This window comes from Anomaloglossus baeobatrachus, chromosome 5 (assembly GCF_048569485.1).
Source record: "Anomaloglossus baeobatrachus isolate aAnoBae1 chromosome 5, aAnoBae1.hap1, whole genome shotgun sequence".
Classification (NCBI taxonomy): Eukaryota; Metazoa; Chordata; class Amphibia; order Anura; family Aromobatidae; genus Anomaloglossus; species Anomaloglossus baeobatrachus.
Window position 1 is genome coordinate 500,318,430 of NC_134357.1, and position 22,127 is coordinate 500,340,556.

Below are 22,127 nucleotides of genomic sequence, written 5' to 3' on the forward strand. Positions count from 1 at the left end.
CGCAACAACGTCGCTAACGATGCCGGATGTGCGTCACGGAATCAGTGACCCCGGTGATATATCGTTAGATACCTCGCTGCGCGTAACGGGGCCTTTACAGGCATGGATGGATCTCCGAATGGACTGTGCAGCCATAAAGTCCCCTAGCTGGACTAGTAAAATCAATGTAAAAAAAAAAACTTTTAAAAAATATTAAATAAAAGAAAATTTCAAATCACCCTCCTTTTGCCCCATTGAGTATAAAATAAAATTTAAAAAAATTCACACATATTTGGTATTACCACTTTCAAAAAAAAAGAAATCAGATTGGTAATCTGCAGGTAATCGCGTCCTCTCATCAGCTGTTCTGCAGTCCTGTTGTGACCACGCGCGCTCCCGCGGTCACAACGGGATCTGAAGAAGCGAGGGTGCATGCGCCGCCTTCTCCTGCCAAATACTAAGTACAGCGGGCTTCAGAAACATGACGCCGAAGATAAGCGTTATGCGCAGGCGCCAACCCCGGCGCCATGTTTCTGAAGAGAGAATTTTACATACGGCAAGAGGGAGGAACAGGGGGGGGGGGGGATAAACGTCCATAACACGCCCGGACATTAGGAGAGAGGTGCACACGTCAATCAAAAAGTGCACGAATTTTCAAACTTTATAAAGTTGGATTTCACTGACTAAACACCCGTGCTGCACCCTAATGGTATGTACAGCCTGTGCCTGATAGTGCCAGTACGGCTGCACCTTATACATGAAAATCCTGATGTTTGGTTCCCTTTAAACTGCAATAACAGGCGATCAAGACATTGCATCTACCCAAAAATGGTATAATTAAAAACGTCAGCTCTAAACACAAAAAAATAAGCCATCACTGAGCCCCAGATACCGAAAAACGAGATCACTATGGGTTCCGAAAAATGGTGACAAAAGCGCAATTCCTTTTTGGACAAACTTCTGAATTTTTTTCCCACCATTTAGATAAAAGTAAAGCTATAAATGTTTGGTATCAACAAACTCATACTTACCTGGGGAATCATAATGCCAGGTCAGTTTTATCATATAGTGAACATAGTAAATATTAACAAAAACTATGTACAGTTGCACTCTTTTTACAATTTCACCGCACCTGGAATTATTTTCCCGTTTTCCAGGACACTATATGGTAAAACTAATAGTTTCATTCAAAAGTCCCACAAAAAAAGAAGGCCTCATATGGCAAGACTGATGGAAAAATAAAATGTTATGGCTTTTGGAAGAAAGGGATGAAAGAAAAATAAAAATATTTGAAAAATCGCCGGGGGTTGAAGGGGTAAAAGAATAATTTAAAAAAAAATAAATAAATTCATAGTTTTTCTCTCCCATTAGTATTTATGGAATGACTATAAAGTAGCAATATCTTAACATCTTAGGCTGCTTTCACACTACGTCTTTTTAACATGCGTCCTGAACGGTTTTTTGCTGCAAAAGCGGATCCTGCTTTTACAGCAAAAAATGCATGCAAACGCATGTCTTATTTTGCAGGATCCTGTCACTGGATGTTTAGGGGCGGGCATTGGAGTCATGTGATCGGGAGTGAGGGGAACTAAACGTGCCAGACTGGGAGCCGGCATCTGACAGCTGCGAGGCTCGTAACCAAGGTAAACATCGGGTATACTTGCTTGGATACCCGATATTTACTTTGGTTACAAGCATCTGCAGCTGCTAGGAGCCGGGCTCCCTGCACACGTTACCAACGTAAACATCGAGTAACTAAGAGAAGTGGTTACCCGATATTTACCTTGGTTACGAGTGTCCGCAGCTCTCAGGTGGGGGAGAGGGAGGGGGAGAGACAGAGAGAGAGGGGGAGAGAGACAGAGGGAGGAGAGAGATAGACTGATCACGGAGGCTGGTTTCTGGGCATGCTCAGTAGAGCAAGCAGGATCCTGCCTATCAGCACGCCAGCGTTCACATGCATTTGCGTGCTGTTTAGTCAGGATCCAGCAATTTGCAGAAGTTGGACGCAGCTCAAAAACGCTACAAGTAGCGTTTTTGAAAGATGTTAAAAAACTGCAAGTCGCTGGATCCTCACTATAACGCACGCAAACGCAGGTGAACGCATGTTAACGCGAGTCCATTGCAAATGCATTGAAATGAAAACGCATTTGCACTGGATCCGTTTCTGCGTTAAAAAAACGTTCAGGACGCATGTTAAAAAGACATAGTGTGAAAGCAGCCTAAACCAGGGGTGGGGAACTTTTTTTTTTACTGCCGGGGGCCATTTGAAAATTTCTGCCAACCTTTGGGGGCCGTATAAAATTATCAATGTGAAAATGAACCGGCTATATTTGGTCAAACAGTTAACTCACCCCTACTGTGGTGGCCGGAGCTGCTTCTCTTTTGTGCGGCTGTGATGTTCGGTGATACTTATGTTGTTTCTCACAGCTGCTTTTCCAGGTTTGTCACCATCTGGAGCACAGGCAGCTCTTTGAGATAATAACATTGGTAGATCATATACATCACACAACAGACACAGGGACTGGTGTATATAAATCACCAGAGACTCATACATGACTGAAGGGGCCTTTGGGATATATATCACATAGGAGACGCTGGGACTGCTGTATATACATCACAGGAGATACTTACATCACCAGAGACACTGGGGGCACATACATCTCACCAGGGGCTGGGGACATGTATATGCCCCCAGCCCCTGCTTGTGATGTATATGCGCCCAGACCCTCCTGTGAGGTATATGCGCTCAGCCCCTCCAGTGAGATATATGTTCCCAGCCCCTCCTGTGAGATATACAGTGACTTGCGAAAGTATTCGGCCCCCTTGAATTTTTCAAACTTTTCCTACATTTCAGGCTTCAAACATAAAGATAAAAAAATGTAAATTTTATGGTGATGAATCAACAAGTGGGACACAATTGTGAAGGTGAACGATATTTATTACTTATTTTAAATATTTGTAAAAAATAAAAAAATGAAAATTGGGGCGTGCAATATTATTTGTCTCCTTTAGTTTTAGTGCAGCAAACTCACTCCAGAAGTTCATTGAGGATCTCTGAATGATCCAATGTTGTCCTAAATGACTGATGATGATAAATATAATCCACCTGTGTGTAATCAAGTCTCCGTATAAATGCACCTGCTCTGTGATAGTCTCAGTGTTCTCTTTAAAGCACAGAGCGCATCATGAAGACCAAGGAACACAACAGGCAGGTCCGTGAAACTATTGTGGAGATATTTAAAGATGGATTTGGTTACAAAAAGATTTCCAAAACTTTAAACCCAAGGAGCACTGTGCAAGCGATCATATTGAAATGGAAGAAGTATCATACTACTGCAAATCTACCAAGACCCGACCGTCCATCCAAACTTTCATTTCAAACAAGGAGAAGACTGATCAGAGATGTAGCCAAGAGACCCATGATCACTCTAGATGAATTGCAGAGATCTAGGAGGTGGGAGAGTCTGTCCAAATGCACAAATCTGGCCATTATGGAAGAGTGGCAAGAAGAAAGCCATTTCTCAAAGATATCCGTAAAAAGTGTTATTTAAGGTTTTCCACAAGCCACCTGGGATCTATTAACAATTTGCCATTGGCAACTAAAGCCCTAAACTAACGACTGATATATTAATTAATTAACTAGATAACTTTTATTTCATAATTTAAGACCTAGGGACATACTATTTAAAAGCACAGAACACTGTGGTCTGTCTTTAAATGATATAGATAATCATTCCTTAATGGAAAGTTTCTTATTCAGACTGATTAAATGTCTGTAGTTAGTCTCTATATCATTCTAGTCATGAATGACCACTAATGTTCGCTGATTAACTTATTAGTATTAGCCTCAGCCCCCTGATGACGCCAGTGTGGTGAAACATGTTTGAGGAGGCTACTGCCTATTGTCTTTTAACCAGCGAACATTAGTGGTCATTCATGACAGGGCCATTCTTAAAGAAAACCTGTTGGAGTCTGCAAAAGACCTGAGACTGGGACGGAGATTTGTCTTCCAACGAGACAATGATCCCAAACAAAAGCAAAATCTACAATGGAATGGTTCACCAATAAACGTATCCAGGTGTTAGAATGGCCAAGTCAAAGTCCAGACCTGAATCCAATCGAGAATCTGTGGAAAGAGCTGTAAACTGCTGTTCACAAACGCTATCCATCCAACCTCACTCAGCTCGAGCTATGAATGGGTAAGAATTTTAGTCTCTCGATGTGCAAAACTGATAGAGACATACCCCAAGTGACTTGCAGCTGTAATCGCAGCAAAAGGTGGTGCTACAAAGTATTAACTTAAAGGGGCCGAATAATATTACATGCCTCAATTTTCAGTTTTTTATTTTTTACAAAAATTTAAAATAAGCAATAAATATCATTCACCTTCACAATTGTGTCCCACTTGTTGTTGATTCACCATAAATTTTTTTATCTTTATGTTTAAAGCCTGAAATGTGGGAAAAGGTTGAAAAATTCAAGGGTGTCAAATACTTTCGGAAGGCACTGTATGCTCCAAGCCCCTCCTGTGAGATATATGCTCCCAGCCCCTCCTCTGAGATATATTCCCCCAGCCCTTCCTGTTATGTTTATGCCCCCAGCCACTCCTGTGATGTTTATACCCCCAGCCACTCCTGTGATATGTATAGCCCCAGCATCTCCAATGTGATGTATATGCCCCCAGCATCTCCAATGTGATGTATATGCTCCATCCCCTCCTGTGATGTATATGCACCTAGCATCTCAAATGTAATGTATATACCACAGGAGGGGTTGGAACATACACATCACAGGAGACACTGGAGACTACACATAACAGGAGACGCTGGGGCATATCCATGATCGGAGGAGCTGGGAGCATATACATGACAGGAGATGCTGGGTGCATATACATGACAAGAGGGGCTGGGGAACAGACATTACTAGGTCACGGGGAGGCATAAGCATTGCTGTGGGGCACAGACGGCACGGGCATCACTAGGGGGGCACAGGCATTACTAGGGGCACACAGACATCACTAAGGAGGGACACACATACATCACTAACGGGGGGGCACAGATATCACTAAGGGAAGGGGCACAGACATCACTAAGGGAAGGGGCACACATCACTAAGGGAAGGAGCACAGATATCACTAGGAGACTGGGGGGCACGGACAGGACTTACAGAGCACAGACATCACTAGGGGGTACACAGCACTTGGGGTGGTACACAGTATTGGAGAGAACATCACTGAGGAGGCTGCACACAGCACTGGAGGGGGCACGCTGCACTGGAGAGCGGGCGGCACAGCGCCGGAGATAGGGCGGCACAATGCTGGAAGCGGTGAAGCTGCTGTGGGACGGAAGCGCAGAGTAATAAACCCGCCCACAAAGTAAGTCCTGAGCATGCTGGCACCTGCCAGCGAAAGAGCTCATTGGTGCGCGCAAGCAGTGCATGTGGAGATTAAGGGGGCTTTCACATCAGCGTTTTTTTTTAACTGTGGCACAGATGCATTTTATGCCACAAAGCCGGATCCTTTACAAATGCGTTGTCATTTCAATGCATTTGCAATGGAATCACAGCAATATGCTGTTGCGTGCGGCACACACTAGATCTGGTGCTTTGCGGTATTTTACCTTTTTTCAAAAACGCTACTTGTAGCGTTTTTTTTGTCCTCCGGTAAAATACTGCATCTTGCTGGATCCGTTAGATTGCAGCGGTACCTGCAATGTAGTTCAATGGGCGCCGGATCCTGCTGTATCGGAAGTCGCCGGATCCAGACAGACAGGATCCTGTTTTCTGTACTGAACATGCCCAGAAAGCAGCCTGGCATGGTCAGTACAGAAATCTCTCTCTCAGACAGAAGACCATGATCGTGGAGGGGTGAGAAGGAGTAATAAAGATGGAGTCCCTAAGTTTGGCTGTGTATTTATTTCTAATAAAGTATTTGTTCTCTTTGTAATGTCTTGTTTAACCCTTTATTGGAGATTCTTAATGACAGTGTCAAACTTGTCCTGACATTAAGAACGAGCTTTATACCAGCTGGTAAAACAAAGCTATTAACCCCTTATTACCCGGCACCAGGGCCACTGGTAGAGTGTGATACAGCGCCAGAAGATGGTGTTTAATTTTCTGGGGTGGCTGCGGACTGAAATTCACAGCATAAGGCCCCAGAAAGCTTGGGCCACCCTGCGCTGTGGATTCCAATCCCCAGCTGCCTAAGTGTACCTGGCTGGACACAAAAATTGGGTGAAGCCCAAGTCATTTTTTTTTTAATTATTTTATGAAATTCATGAAATAATAATAATAAAAAAAAAAAAAAAAAAGGCTTCCCTATATTTTTAGTTCCCAGGCGGGTACAAATAGGCAGCTGGGGGTTGGGGGCAGCCCGTGCCTGCCTGCTGTACCTGGCTAGCATACAAAAACATGGCAAAGTCCACATCATTTATTTATTTATTTTTTTACCCCTAAGGTTAGGATATATGTGTTTGGCTTTTTGTTGTTTTTTTTTTATGAATTTAAAAAAGGAAAAAAACAAAACAAAAAAAAAAAAACAACTACTTCGTCCAGAGTAGTCGAGCATTTTACTGCTCATCCCTACACATGACCAGACAGCCAGCAGAACAAGTAATCAGATCAGCTGCCTCCAGTGTCGGCCGATTACTTGTTCTGTGTCCCCCTGCATCCATCGCAGCATGTGCGGGCTGTGAGGACAGCTAAGTTCGTCCGGCACTGGAGTCGGCTGATCTGAACTCTGTTGACCTCACAGTCCGCACACACTGCGATGGATGCAGCGGGACACAGAACAAGTAATCGGCCGACGCTGGAGTCGGCTGATCTGGTTACTTGTTCTGCTACTATGAGGTCAGGAGTTCAGCTGAGTTCAGATCAGCTGACGATGGATGCAGCGGGACAAAGAAAAAGTAATCGTCCGACACTGGAGTCCTCAGCTGAAATCCTGACCACACAAAACGCACACGGTCACACGTGATCGGCAGCAGCAGAGACTGCTGTTAACCTGCATCCATCGCAGCGTGTGCGGGCTGTGAGATCAGGAGTTCAGTTGACTCCCATTCAGCTGACTCCAGTGCCGGCCGATTAAATTCTGTGTCCCGCTGCATCCATCGCAGCAGCCATAAAAAGTAGACGGATGCACTAAAATAAATAAACAATTGCAGTTGCATGCGTTGCACATTCAATCCACAGGTCATATGCGGTTTGCGTTTTTTTTTGCCTACAGGCAAAAAACCCGCTGATGTGAAAGTACCCTTAAACGGCCGGCAACCGGTAAGACCGCGGTGGTGGCCAGAGCACTGCCGCCCCCGGGAATCTGCCCAGGGGCCACAGAAAAGGTCATGACGGGCCGCATACGGCCCGGAGGTTCCCTACCTCTGCTCTAAACCATGAAGAATTATAGATACAAACACAAGAATATAATATTACACGATGTTTATTAATTAAAAGTAACACGTTTTAAAAGGGCTCACTGATGCCTCAAACATCTGATCTGACATCTTGTGTAAGGAGACACTATAAGCAATAGGGACAGTTGCTAATTCAACTATCTAATGTCGAGCTTATCCTCTTGTCCTGGCAACTGTCCCCATCACATACAGCAGTGCCTCTCCATGATCGACAGCAGTGCCTCTCCATGATAGATATCAAAACAGATAGGAGATGCAGGACAACCTGTTTAACATGCATTTATACAGTGTATGTGAATTCTTTAATGCAAATAGTTTACATACACATGGATTGCAATTTTATGTTAGACATCTGTCTTTTCACGACTAGAGATTTTCCATTTATGAATTAGACATCACAGACTGCAGGATAAAAGCATAAAAGTTTTCCATGGAACAGATTCTGTGCGAGTTGAACGAGCCATGGTCATTGGTGCTAGACTAGCCTCGGACATTTACTGACAACTTTATGAAATATTCTCATTGAGTGAAGAGAATATTATAATGTGATCAAGGAAAAAATATCCAGCAAAAAGGGAATCCTTCAGATGAAAATGGCTAAATAAAAAAGGGTAGGAGGACATTAAAAATCATCCTGATGAACAGGTGTTGCACAGTGAAGCAAGTTGCCACCAAACACAAGTCTCTAACTAATATGTCCAAACAATCAACTCATCATTCATTAACACAAAGACTATAGCAGTAGAGAATCAGTTTTGGTGCTATTGGTGTCTTAAGAACAACAAAAAGAAAAGATTCATGTAGGCAGTGATCAAATTTTTGCATTGACTGCAAGAAGGTAGACTGTTCACACAAACCAATATTCTTACAGAACAATTTGAGCACCTAACAGACTCTATATGATAACTGAAAACTGCAATTTTGAAGGATAAAGAATGTCCAATATGTTCCCTTTAAAAAGGTAGGTTCAATTTATGTTTGTTATTTTGATTCTATTTAGTTTGCAAGATGTTTCATTGCATATGTTTAGACTTATTTACTGCTATAAATGCTTTTCGTTTAGTGCTCCAAATGCACTGCTTTCATTCTCTTGTATGATGTGGCTTTGGCATCTTTCACACGTCAGTGAAAACACACACGTTTTTCACTGACGTGTTGAAGGTGCGTATGTCCCTCCGTGTGCCGTGATTTTGGCACATATGTGTTCTCTGTGTGCCATCTGTGATAGCACATGGAGAACAGGAACTTTACACTCGCCTGTCTTCGGTGTTGCTATTTGTGGTGCTGATGTCACCAGTGCTGCTGCTGTCTCCCCGCTGCTGCTACAACCGGGTCGCGGTGCAGTGAATATTCATAAGCATAATTAGCCAGCCTGAAAGCAGGAGACAGCAGTGGCGAAAACAGCAGCGCTGGAGACAGGAGTATAGAAAATAATTTTATTTCACAGGCTTGTGTTTTCTCTGGTACGTGTAACACGGATGACACCATTGTGTGGTCCGTGTGACATCTGTGGTGCCAGAGAAAAACGGACTTGTATCCGTGCGGAACACACAAACACACGTGTGGCCACACGAACACACGGTCACTGAGAAATCACTAATGTGTGCGCAGACCCAGTGATTTTAATGAGTCTTCGTATGTCGGTGATTCCAGGACATATAAAAACGGCGACATACGCACCGGAATCACTGACTTGTGAAAAAGGCCTTTGACTGCAACTGTTCATTTATATTGATAAATTGTACCCAAAAACAGAATTAACAAAATAAAATAGTTAGTTCCCTAAAATGTGATTTTTCTGATGTTTTAGAAAATGTGATTTGTAGGTAAAACGTTTACCACATTCAGAACATGAAAATGGTTTTCCTTTGTGAGCTCTTTGATGTCCAATTAGAGAGGAGTTGTGGACAAAACACTTTCCACATAAATTACATGAAAATGGCATTTCTTCAGTGTGAAGTCTTTCATGTCTAGCTAAAGCGGATTTCTGGTTAAAACATTTCCCACATTCGGAACACGAAAATGGCTTCTCCCCTGTGTGGATTCTCTGATGTCTAATAAAATCAGAGTTCTTAGAATAACATTTCCCACATTCTGCACATGCAAGTGGCTTCTTCTCTGTGGAACTTCTCTGACGTCTAACAGGATTTGAATTCTGGTTAAAATGATTTCCACTATCTGAATATGAATATGGCCTTTGCCTTGTATGAATTCTCCGATGTCTAGCAAGATCTGATGTCCGGTAAAAACATTTTCCACATACTAAACATGAATATGGCTTCTCCCCTGTGTGGGTTCTCAGATGTTTAACAAGATCTGATGTCTGGTTAAAACATTTCCCACATTCTAAACATGAAAAGGGCTTCTCTCCTGTGTGAATTCTCTGATGTTTTGCAAGATCAGATTTCTGAGAACAACATTTCCCACATTCTGGACATGCATATGGCTTCTCTCCTGTATGAATTCTTTGATGTGTAACAAGTTTTGATTTAACACTAAAACATTTCCCACATTCTGAACATAAAAAGGGCTTCTCCCCTGTATGAATTCGGTGATGTCTGAATAAACCTGATTTGTGGCTAAAACATTTCCCACATTCTGAACATGAAAATGGTTTCTTCCCTTTGTGAATTCTTTGATGTGAGTCAAGATAAAATTTCTCTGTAAAACATTTCCCACATTCTGAGCATAAAAATCGCTTTTTTGTCATGTAAGCTTTTTGATGTTCAACTTCATTTGCTTTATCTTCATTTTGCATAATTGTTTGTGAGGATTCAGAATATACAATCTGTTGAAAAGTATCAGATGATTGAGTTTTGCTGCTAAGGGCTGCAGGTATACTTGGGATACTGGCATGCTCTGTTGTGATGCTATAATCGGCTGCATAATCAGAAAATATCAGAAGTCCCTCTGAACTGCTGGTACAGTCATCTGCCAAGAATAAAACAGATTTTATTATTTTTCAAAAGCTTTATCTTGAAATATTACAATTATATTATACATTTTATAACATTTGTATACAATTGTAGTAAAATTCAATTACTAACTGGGTAAGGCCTCATTCAAATGTCTATTTTGCACATACATGTTATATCCGAGTTTTTCACGGATATGACACCTACCCATTATAGTCTATGGGACTGTTCTCATGTCCGTGTTTTGCAAAACTCAAGAGACGTCTCCATTTTTTCCTAGTATCATGGATGAAAAGTGCCATTGTTTGGGTCCTTGAAAAACATGTACAGCACATGGATAATTCTTATTTAACATTATAAAAGATAGGAGAATCTTTGTAATTTATTTACTTGTCTATAAATAAAAACACTGATGACACATGGATCCAAAACACTGACGATACAGGCACCAGTTTTTTTTTGGACCACTATTTGATGTTGTTGACATCTGAATGATGTCTAAGAAAAATGACAAAATCATAGGCATCAAAGCAAGTAAAAAATTATAAGTATTGATGGGTGAACGTGCTCAGCACATGGGCTGTGGGCGGAGTTTCACTGCACATCACAGCCCAGCATCACTCTTGCTTGAGGCACTCTGCATTGAAGGAGAGAGCGCGCGTGAGATGCTGGGCTGTGAAGTGTGGTGAAACTCTGCTCACTGCACAGTCACTCAGACACTGGGTCCCACCTCGGTGATGCTAGGTCAACTTCCAATTCCGGAAGTTGACGTGACAATACCGGATATCAGAGGTCGTTGCAGCTGGGGGTCATGTGATGGGGATGAACAGACAGCGATAACACCGCTCACTGGCAGAATGAACAACAGATGGTATTTAGACATGTGTTAAGTAAAATAGAAGAGTCTGGTAATATACCGAAAAAAGCAGCCAAATCGAGCCAATCTCTGGGTCTCTCCTTTAATGTAGGAAACAAGGCATGGTGGTCTAGCAAAAATAAAAGGTGGAAGGTTCCGTAAAGTAAACTTGGCCATATTTCTATAGGCCTACATAAGAATATTGAAATAATTAATTTTCAACTTCACGATTTTCAATGTGTTCTATAACTCTTTGCTAAGACTCCTCTGTACTCCTCTACAAAGGCTTCTCCTAGTCCAGTTATTTGTTATAAACTTCATTAACTAGGTATTCAATATATTATTGCTAAAGAAAGGTACTCAGTGCTGTACATTTTTTTTTTCTGACTGTGGTATTTAAATTGTTAAAATTCACTTTAGCGAACTATAAGGAATATGTACTTTATAGGTCGTTACGGTGTTCAAGAAAAGGTTTCATTCCAAATATCCTCTAAAACGTGGTTCCAATGTCCATGGTCCACAGGACAGTCTAAGTGAAAATCCAATGTTTCTTGGGTGATCTGATAAATATTAAAGGAAACCTGTCACCACTTTTTTGGCCCATAAGCTGCGGCCACCACCACTGAGCTCTTATATACAGCATTCTAACATGCTGCATATCAGAGTCCAGGCCGCTGCGTAGAACATAAAAATGACTTTATAATACTCCCCAAATAGTCGCGCTGTGGTGGATTCTAGTCAGATGGGAGTCTCCGTTGTCCAGTGTCGGCGCCGCCTCTTTCGGCCATCTTTGTCTTCCTTCTTCTGTAGCCGGAGTGCATGATGCGACTATGTCATCCAGACTCGCCGGCATTGAGGTCCTGCGCAAGCGCACTTTCATCTGCCCTGAGCAGGGTAGATCAAAGTATTGTAGTGCGCCTGCGCGGGACCGGCGACTGTGTATGACGGAGGATGCGTCATGCACACAAGCTTCAAAAGTAGGACGAACATGGCCGAAAGAGGCGGCGCTGGCACTGGACAAAGGAGACGCCCATATGGCCCAACTCCACCAAAGATCGACCATTAGGTAAGTATTATAAAGTGTTTATGTTCTACACAGCGGCCTGGGCTCTTGTATGCAGCATGTTAGAATGCTGTATATAAGAGCCTGGTGGTGGTGGCCGCAGCTTATAGGCCGAAAAAGTGATGACAGGTTCGCTTTAATATCAATTTAGCCCACATATTGGAGAAAACATATCTGGTAGTCTCCATGAAAGCAATAATCAAAGTTGACAGCTCCAGGTATAGTTACAATAGCATTCATGACTGAGTGCTACTTTCTATTAAAATGGTTTGGGAGGAGTGGAGACACCTATTAGAGGAATTGTCCCCCATTGATTTCTGACAGATTTCTTGATTCTTTTTTTTTTTGTTTTTTTTTAATCTACAATTGTGCTTTATAGAAAATAATGCGAAAATTACCTTATACACATACTTTTGATATCTGGACATTTGTGACTATGCATCTTGTCAGCCTGCATTTGTAGGTTTCTGCTTTTTCATGGACCTAAACTAGTGGACCTTTTAACATTGTTACCTAGATCATCTGATTTGGATGATTTTGAACCAATTCTCCAAAATTGCGTACTTTCTTCTGCCTGATTAAACTACATCTGCCCATCTGTTTAAAAGGCTGGGGCTATACATATGTTGCATATAGATTGTGATGTTGCATGCGATAATATAGTGAGAGGAAATGGAGTAACACTTCGACCTACCATGGTGTGATCATCACAAAAAAAAAAAATCAAAATGTATGGGTTCTGGTGTCATAGCTAGCTAATTACATGGGACTTTACTCCAATAGGCTTTAATGCAAGTTGAAAATTACCTGTAAGTTGGTCAAATGTGTATGTCCTTTGTAATCAATTGAAACTAGTCACTTTTTTAGAATTCACCCTGTGGATTATTGCAAGTCAACTTCGATACCCTTTCTACCTACCATGTTTTCCCCGAAAATAAGTCCTACCCCGAAAATAAGCCCTAGCAGGAATTTTCTGTCGTTTCGGAGTAAGGCTTAAATATAAGCCCTAAACTAAAAATAAGCCCTAGTTGCGGTTCAATAATGAAGTGTCAATGCAGCTAAAAAAGTTAAAGAATACTGCAGGATGCTTCATCATAGAAAGCAGACACCCCCCAAGAAAATAAGAAAGAAGACCCTGCAATCATACTCACCAGACCCCAAATGGGTGGACCTGCGGTGGAACACACACATCCGGTGATACCGTACTGCTCCGGGCACCTGGGATGCAGTGGAATGTGAGGACCTGCGGTGGAACACATTTATGTGTTCCACCACAAGTCGTCCATGCATTCCACCGCAGATGCCCACGCTCCACTGCAGCCCAGGTTCCCTCAGGAGTATGGTATTAGTGTGTGTGTGTATATATTGTGAGACTGTGACCGGGGTTATCTATGACGGCCGGTATGTCTCGCCCCGGTTGTGCTCACTCCATGATAGAAAGGAGGTCCACTCTAGGGTTAATGCTGTTTCCCTACAGGCTGAAGGAAGGGTTAAATAGAATCAGGAACAAGGGCAGGTGTGCCGGGTGTGGGGAAGTGAACAGAACTTCCTGAGCTCTCTGCTGGAGAGGCACATGTATTTTGTTATGGACTTTTGTTTGGACATTAAAACCGTGTGCTGTGAACCTTAATGCCTGGATCCCGTGTCTTCTGCTGCGCAGCCGACCACGCTACCTCACATATGGTGGAGAATCGGCGGGCATGACAGCCGGTGAGGTGTAGCATCCATCCCTGGGGACCCAGCTGCGCATGTCCTGGATTCGAGTGGCTATACTACAGCCCAAACCCGGCGACGCCATGGAGGACATACTAAAGCATTTGGCTCAGGCTAATGCACAGCAGCAACAGGCTAATGCACAGCAGCAACAGACCAATGCACACCTGCTCCAATCCTTGCAAGTGCAGGAAAAAAAATTCTAAGAACAGATGGATCAGGCCAATGCACGTCAGCAGCAAGCCTTGCAATTGCAGGAAAAAAGGCACCAAGAACAGATGGTTCTCCTGGCCAAGTCGATCCGTGCCGGACCGGCAGCAGCAACCCCGGGACCGGGTGACAACGGCAGCGTCCGGAAAGCGGTGAGACAAGCGTTGCAAAAGATGACCCCGGGTGATGATGTGGAAGCGTTCCTGGCGGTGTTTGAGCGGGTGGCCGAGCGGGAAAAGCTGCCGACCCCGCAGTGGGCTTAGGTATTGTCGCCCTATCTGACGGGGGAACCCCAAAAAGCGTACCTGGACCTCTGTACCGAGGACGCCATTGACTATGTGACCCTGAAAGCCGAAATACTGGCTCGGTTGGGGGTGAATACCTATGTACGGGCTCAGCGGGTAAATCAGTGGTTCTATGAGGAAGCCAAACCCGTACGCTCCCAGGCCTATGACTTGTTGCATCTTGTAAAAAAGTGGTTGCAGCCTGACACTCTGAGCCCGGCGCAAATGGTGGAAAGGGTAGTAGTGGATCGTTTTGTGCGCACTTTACCCGTCACCGTTCAAAGGTGGGTAGGACAGGGTGACCCGAGTACCCTGGACCAATTAGTGTCCCTGGTAGAGCGGCATGTGGCTACGCAGGACTTGATACGGGACACTGAGACTTTGCGTACCGCCCGTCGGTCCGGCCCCTCCAAGCCTAGGGCCAAGGACCCACCGCTGACAACGGTGCAGGAGTCCCCTACCGTCCCGTCTGAGGCCGCGGCCGCCATTCCTGAGGTCCGGAAGGTTCTGTACCCTAAACGACAACCCGTCAAGGGGGTTTCCGTCCCCATTAGATGTTGGCGGTGCCAGCGGGTGGGACATATGGAAGCCCAGTGTCCACTCACCACGGAGCCCATGGATTGTGAGGTTACCCGGCGGGGTTCAATATATGCTCAGGTGGTGTGTACCGCTGACCTGGTCTCCCCAGAGACGGAGCCCCACTTGTGCCAAATACAGGTGAATGGATGTCCGGTTACAGGATTGTTGGATTCCGGAAGCTTAGTGACCCTTGTGCGGTCCACCTTGAGGGCTAAAGTAAAGGCCACAGGGCGTACCATGGGGGTGGTTTGCATACATGGGGACCGCCGCGACTATCCCACGGGGATTGTCACCATCACAGCACCTTGCGGTCAGGTGCAACATGAGGTGGGACTTCTTAACACTCTTCCTTATGACGTGATCCTAGGAAGGGATCTGCCCTATTTTTGGACTTTATGGAAGGGACCCCCTAAGTCCCCTCAGTTATTGGTCAGTCCGGGACCTGAGCCCTACAATCCTGAATCCAGGACGCCTGCCGTAGGGGTCACCATGATAGGGACAGAGTGTGAACCCGATAGGTCACCCCTAGAGGTATTGGCAGGAGAGGCTGAGATGGTCGAGCCCATCCCGGAGTTGGAGGCGTCCCCGGATACGTTTGGGACAGCCCAACTCCAGGACCCTACGTTAATACATGCCCGGAGTCGGGTGACAGTAGTTGACGGGGTGGCACAGCTGCCCGGTGCCCAGGTAAGGTACCCCCATTTCGCTCTTAAGCAGGATTTACTCTACCGGGTAGATGAAATACGGGGCGTGGGGGTAGAACAGTTGGTGGTGCCCCAGCCGCATCGCCGGCGGGTCCTCGACTTGGCTCATAAACACCTGATGAGTGGCCACCTAGGGGTCAAGAAAACGCAGGAGCGAATATTGCAAAGGTTCTATTGGCCCGGGGTCTTTGGGGAGGTAAAACGGTTCTGCGAAACCTGCCCGGAGTGTCAGCTTACCGCACCCTTAACCCATTTTCGCAGTCCGTTGGTACCTTTACCCATTATAGAAGTTCCTTTTGAACGGATAGGGATGGATCTGGTGGGGCCCCTCGTAAAGTCCGCTCGAGGGCACCAACACATCCTAGTGATCGTTGACTATGCCACCCGGTATCCCGAGGCGATACCCCTCAGACATACTGCAGCAAAGCTTATAGCTCGGGAGTTGTTTGCGGTGTTCTGCCGGGTGGGGTTGCCCAAGGAGATCCTTATGGATCAGGGGACCCCATTCATGTCTAAAGTGACCAAAGAGCTATGCCGGCTACTCCAGATCAAGCAGTTGCGTACGTCTGTGTATCATCCTCAAACGGACGGTTTAGTCGAGCGTTTCAATAAAACCCTGAAAACCATGCTCAAAAGGGTGATCTCCAAAGACGGGAAAGACTGGGATATGATGCTTCCCTATTTGATGTTTGCCATACGAGAGGTGCCACAGGCATCCACGGGGTTTTCGCCTTTTGAATTGTTATACGGGCGACATCCCCGGGGATTGTTGGACCTGGCAAAGGAAACATGGGAGCAAGAGCCCACCCCCCATAAAAGTGTGATTGAACACATTTTGGGTATGCAGAACCGCATAAGCGCGGTCATGCCAATTGTGAAGGAGCATTTACAGGAGGCTCAGGCCGCGCAAAGCGGCCGCTACAATAGACAAGCCACCATGCGGACCTTTAAACCCGGGGATCGGGTGTTGGTATTAATCCCCACGGCGGAGAGTAAATTCCTGGCTCAGTGGCAAGGCCCCTACGAGATAAAGGAAAGAGTCGGGGTGGTTAACTATAAAGTATTGCAGCCCGGTAGGCGGAAACCTGAACAAGTATACCATGTCAACCTATTAAAACCTTGGCAGGAACGGGAAAGCCTGATGGCTGTTTTTTCCCCACCTCCCTCCTCTTCGGGTCGTTCACATCCGGCTCCAGCGACCTCCGGAGAGGACGAACCGGAAGTAAGGATTGGAGAAGCCCTCACCAAGACTCAGAGGCGAGAGGCCAGACGGTTGGTTCAGCAGAACCCCGATGTCTTCTCCGAGCTGCCCGGTAGGACCAGTCTGATACGACATGATATTGTCACCGAGCCCCACCTGAAGGTACGCCTGAAGTCATACCGGGTACCGGAGGCTCGACGACAAGCCATATCGAAGGAAGTAAAGACAATGTTACGCCTGGGGGTCATCGAAAAATCCCGGAGTGAATGGGCTAGTCCGATTGTCCTAATACCAAAACCCGATGGCTCCTTAAGGTTCTGCAATGACTTTAGGAGATTGAACGAAATATCCAAGTTCGATCTCTACCCCATGCCCCGGGTGGATGAGCTGATTGATAGGCTGGGACAGGCGCGATATTTTACCACGCTCGACCTGACCAAGGGGTACTGGCAGGTGCCACTGACGGAGTCCGCCAAGGAGAAAACCGCTTTTGTTACGCCGGAGGGTCTCTTCCACTATGTTGTCTTGCCTTTTGGGTTACATGGCGCTCCGGCCACGTTCCAGAGGTTGATGGACTTAGTGCTGGAACCCCACCAGGCGTATGCATCAGCGTACCTTGATGACATCATTATTTACAGCTCCGATTGGCAGACCCACTTGGAACAGGTACAAGCGGTGGTGGACGCGCTTCGAACAGCCGTATTGACAGCCAATCCCAAGAAATGTGCATTGGGACTCACGGAAGCCCGCTACTTGGGCTACGTGATAGGCCAAGGAGTGATTAAGCCCCAAGTTAACAAGGTTGAGGCGATCCAGAAGTGGCCTAGACCCCTGACCACAAAGCAGGTTAGGGCCTTCTTGGGTATCGTGGGGTACTACAGGAGGTTTGTAAAGGACTTTGCGGGACTATCAGCCCCCTTGACGGACCTTCTCAAAGGCAAGAAGTCCGTCATGGTGCGCTGGACTCCGCAGGCCGAGGACTCCTTCCGGGCCCTGAAGGAGGTCCTGTGCGGACAGCCCGTTCTGGTACACCCTGATTTCCGGAAGGAGTTCATAGTACAGACTGACGCCTCGGAGGTCGGCCTGGGTGCAGTGCTGTCTCAGGTGGTTCAGGGGGAGGAACATCCCGTCACCTTTTTAAGTAGGAAGCTCACCCCTCCCGAGCGGAATTATAGCGTAGTGGAGAAGGAGTGCCTGGCGATCAAGTGGGCCTTGGAGTCCCTACGCTATTACCTGCTGGGACGGCAGTTTCGCTTGGTGACGGATCACTCTCCGCTGGTCTGGATGAGGTCCGCCAAGGAACGGAATGCCCGGGTTACCCGGTGGTTCCTTTCTCTGCAGAACTTCCGGTTTACGGTTGAACACCGGGCCGGTAGGTTGCAGGGCAACGCCGATGCCTTGTCCCGCGGCCCGTGTTTGATGGCTGGAGTTCAACCCCGCACGCTTGAACTGAGGGGGGGGGTATGTGAGACTGTGACCGGGGTTATCTATGACGGCCGGTATGTCTCGCCCCGGTTGTGCTCACTCCATGATAGAAAGGAGGTCCACTCTAGGGTTAATGCTGTTTCCCTACAGGCTGAAGGAAGGGTTAAATAGAATCAGGAACAAGGGCAGGTGTGCCGGGTGTGGGGAAGTGAACAGAACTTCCTGAGCTCTCTGCTGGAGAGGCACATGTATTTTGTTATGGACTTTTGTTTGGACATTAAAACCGTGTGCTGTGAACCTTAATGCCTGGATCCCGTGTCTTCTGCTGCGCAGCCGACCACGCTACCTCACAATATATATATATATATATATATATATATATATATATATATATATATATATATATATATATATATATATATATACTAGAAGGTGGCCCGATTCTACGCATCGGGTATTCTAGAATTTACGTATTGTGTAGTTCATGTATGATTTTTGTTATATATATAGATGTTGTTGTGTGTACTTACCAAGTGTTTGTGTAGGGCGCTGTACATGTTCTGGGTGTTGTCTGGGTGTGGCGGGGGGTGAGAGTGGTGTTGTATGTGTGTTGCGTTGTTTGTGGAGCGCTGTGTGTCTGTAGCGTTGTGTGTGTGTGTGTGTGGTGTGTTTTGGGGGGAGGTATGTTTTGTGCAATGTGTGTGTTGTGCGGTATGTGCGTATATTTATGTATGCCGCGGTGTTTGTGTGTTGGGTGTTGTGTGTGTGCAGCGTTGTCTATGTGTGTGGGTGTCTGTGTAGGGCGGTGTTTGTGGTTCCCAGTGTGTGTGTGTGTGTTGTGCAGTGCGCGTGTGTGTGTGTGTGTTGGGGGGAGGTGTGCACCTCCCATCGTGCTCCATCCCCCATGCTGCGCACCCCCCATCGTGCTCCATCCCCCATGCTGCGCACTCCCCATCGTGCTCCATCCGCCATGCTGCGCACTCCCAAACGTGCTCCATCCGCCATGCTGCGCACTACCCATCGTGCTCCATCCGCCATGCTGCGCACTCCCAAACGTGCTCCATCCGCCATGCTGCGCACTCCCCATCGTACACCATCCGCCATGCTGCGCACTCCCAAATGTGCTCCATCCGCCATGCTGCACACTCCCAAACGTGCTCCATCCGCCATGCTGCGCACTCCCAAACGTGCTCCATCCGCCATGCTGCGCACTCCCAAACGTGCTCCATCCGCCATGCTGCGCACTCCCCATCGTACACCATCCGCCATGCTGCGCACTCCCAAACGTGCTCCATCCGCCATGCTGCGCACTCCCAAACGTGCTCCATCCGCCATGCTGCGCACTCCCAAACGTGCTCCATCCGCCATGCTGCGCACTCCCAAACGTGCTCCATCCGCCATGCTGCGCACTCCCAAACGTGCTCCATCCGCCATGCTGCGCACTCCCAAACGTGCTCCATCCGCCATGCTGCGCACTCCCAAACGTGCTCCATCCGCCATGCTGCGCACTCCCAAACGTGGTCCATCCGCCATGCTGCGCACTCCCAAACGTGGTCCATCCGCCATGCTGCGCACTCCCAAACGTGCTCCATCAGCCATGCTGTGCACTCCCAAACGTGCTCCATCCACCATGCTGCGCACTCCCAAACGTGCTCCATCCGCCATGCTGCGCACTCCCAAACGTGGTCCATCCACCATGCTGCGCACTCCCAAACGTGCTCCATCCCCCATGCTGCGCACTCCAAAACGTGGTCCATCCGCCATGCTGCGCACTCCCAAACGTGCTCCATCCCCCATGCTGCGCACCCCCCATCGTGCTCCATCCCCCATGCTGCCCGCAGCATCAGCCTCTCTGCCCGCAGCATCAGCCTCTCTGCCCGCAGCAGCAGCCTCTCTGCCCGCAGCAGCAGCCTCTCTCCTCCGAGCATCAGCCTCTCTCCTCCCAGCATCAGCCTCTCTCCTCCCAGCATCAGCCTCTCTCCTCCCAGCATCAGCCTCTCTCCGCCCAGCATCAGTCTCTCTCCTCCCAGCATCAGCCTTTTCTGTCCCCAGCATCAGCCTCTCTCCTCCCAGCCTACCCCAGCCTCAGCCTCCCCCAGCATCAGCCTCTCTTCTATCAGCCTCCCCCTCCCAGCCTTCCCCAGGATCAGCCTCTCTCCTCCCAGCATCAGCCTCTCTCCTCCCAGCATCAGCCTCTCTCCTCCCAGCATCAGCCTCTCTCCTCCCAGCATCAGCCTCTCTCCTCCAGCATCAGCCTTTTCTGTCCCCAGCATCAGCCTCTCTCCTCCCAGCCTACCCCAGCCTCAGCCTCCCCCAGCATCAGCCTCTCTTCTCTCAGCCTCCCCCTCCCAACCTTCCCCAGGATCAGCCTCTCTCTTCCCAGCCTCCTCCAGCACGCCGTGCTCCTCTGCTGACACAGATCCGATCGCATACACACACACACACACCCGATCGCATACACTCACACACACCCGATCGCATACACTCACACACACCCGATCGCATACACTCACACACACCCGATCGCATACACTCACACACACACGATCTCATACACTCACACACACCCGATCGCATACACTCACGCACACACACATTGACGATATTGCACATACGCGCTCACACTCACAACATCCGGAGATACCACTTGCTTCTGGCCATGTGATCCTCCGGCAGGTCCTGGAAGTTCACTGCACAGTATCGCCGCCGAGAAGCAAGCGATATCCCAGGATGTTGTGAGTGTGTGGATGCGATGTGATGTGTGTGTGAGGTGTGTGTGAGAGTGAGTGTGATCTGATGTGTGTGTGTGTGTGTGCGTGCGTGTGTGTGTGTATGCTCCGCCGCTGCAGAACCTTGATGCGCTGGTAACTATGCTACCATGGTTACCAGCGTATCCCGTCCCCCGCTCGCACGGGAGCCCACACCAGCATACGGCAGCAACCCCAGCAATGCGAGGGTATGTGTCGGCTGGGTTGGCGGCGTACGCTGATGTGGGCTCCCGGGGGTACAGTACTCACCTGGGAGTCGTGGCTCCATGTCGGTCGGTTCGGGGAATGCGTGCGGGGGGCGGGGCCAGAGCTAGCGTGCATTGCGTGAGGGGGGCGGGGCGTGGGCGAGTTGCCTGGGCGAGCGGCCAATCCGTGCGGGGGGGCGGGGCCATGGCGAGCCCAGCGGCCAATCAGCTTTGTGTCACCGTAAGGACACAATTTTGGAGCAAGACAGACAGACAGACAGAATAAGGCAATTATATATATAGATATATATCTATGTGTGTGTGTGTGTGTGTGTGTGTGTGTGTGTGTTGACTGGAAGCAGGGAGGGAAAGCTGTTGAGTATACCCATGTATGATTCTCCTGGGGGGGATGCTGCCTTTTGTTTTGGGAGGGGGGGGTTAAACTTACCCCCAACCCGTGTTTCCCCAGGAATAAGCCCTACCCTGAAAATAAGCCCAAGTGTTATTTTTGGGGGCAAAAAACAATATGACACAGTGTCATCTTTGGGGAACCACGGTATCACTTTCAGTTCTAAGGCCATTTTAAATGAGATAATCAGTTTCGGTCTGGAGACAAAGGCTGCCTATGCTCAGGACCTATTGTTAGGTGAAGCCGGTGTGCTACAAACTGTGAATTGCATCTTTGTTGATTCCAAATGGTTTTCACCTGTATGTAATTTGCAATCATTTTTTTTATCCCTCAGTTACCTCATTGTCCTTTTGTGGCCCTGATCCTGAATTCAAGGTCAAAGAAATTCTGAAAGTTAAGTGATCCAGAGGAAAATTATTTTATATATTGT

At 47.2% G+C, this 22,127-nt stretch overlaps 1 protein-coding gene across 1 annotated transcript in view; it reads right to left on the minus strand.

Annotated features, from left to right (window-relative positions):
• The window catches only part of LOC142312827 (uncharacterized), a 253,151-nt gene that overhangs the window by 66,634 nt on the left and 164,390 nt on the right, over positions 1-22,127 (minus strand). Inside the window, 2 exon segments of the mRNA XM_075351813.1 lie at positions 9,367-9,437; positions 9,690-10,316. Of these exon segments, the coding sequence (XP_075207928.1) occupies positions 9,367-9,437; positions 9,690-10,316 (698 nt within the window).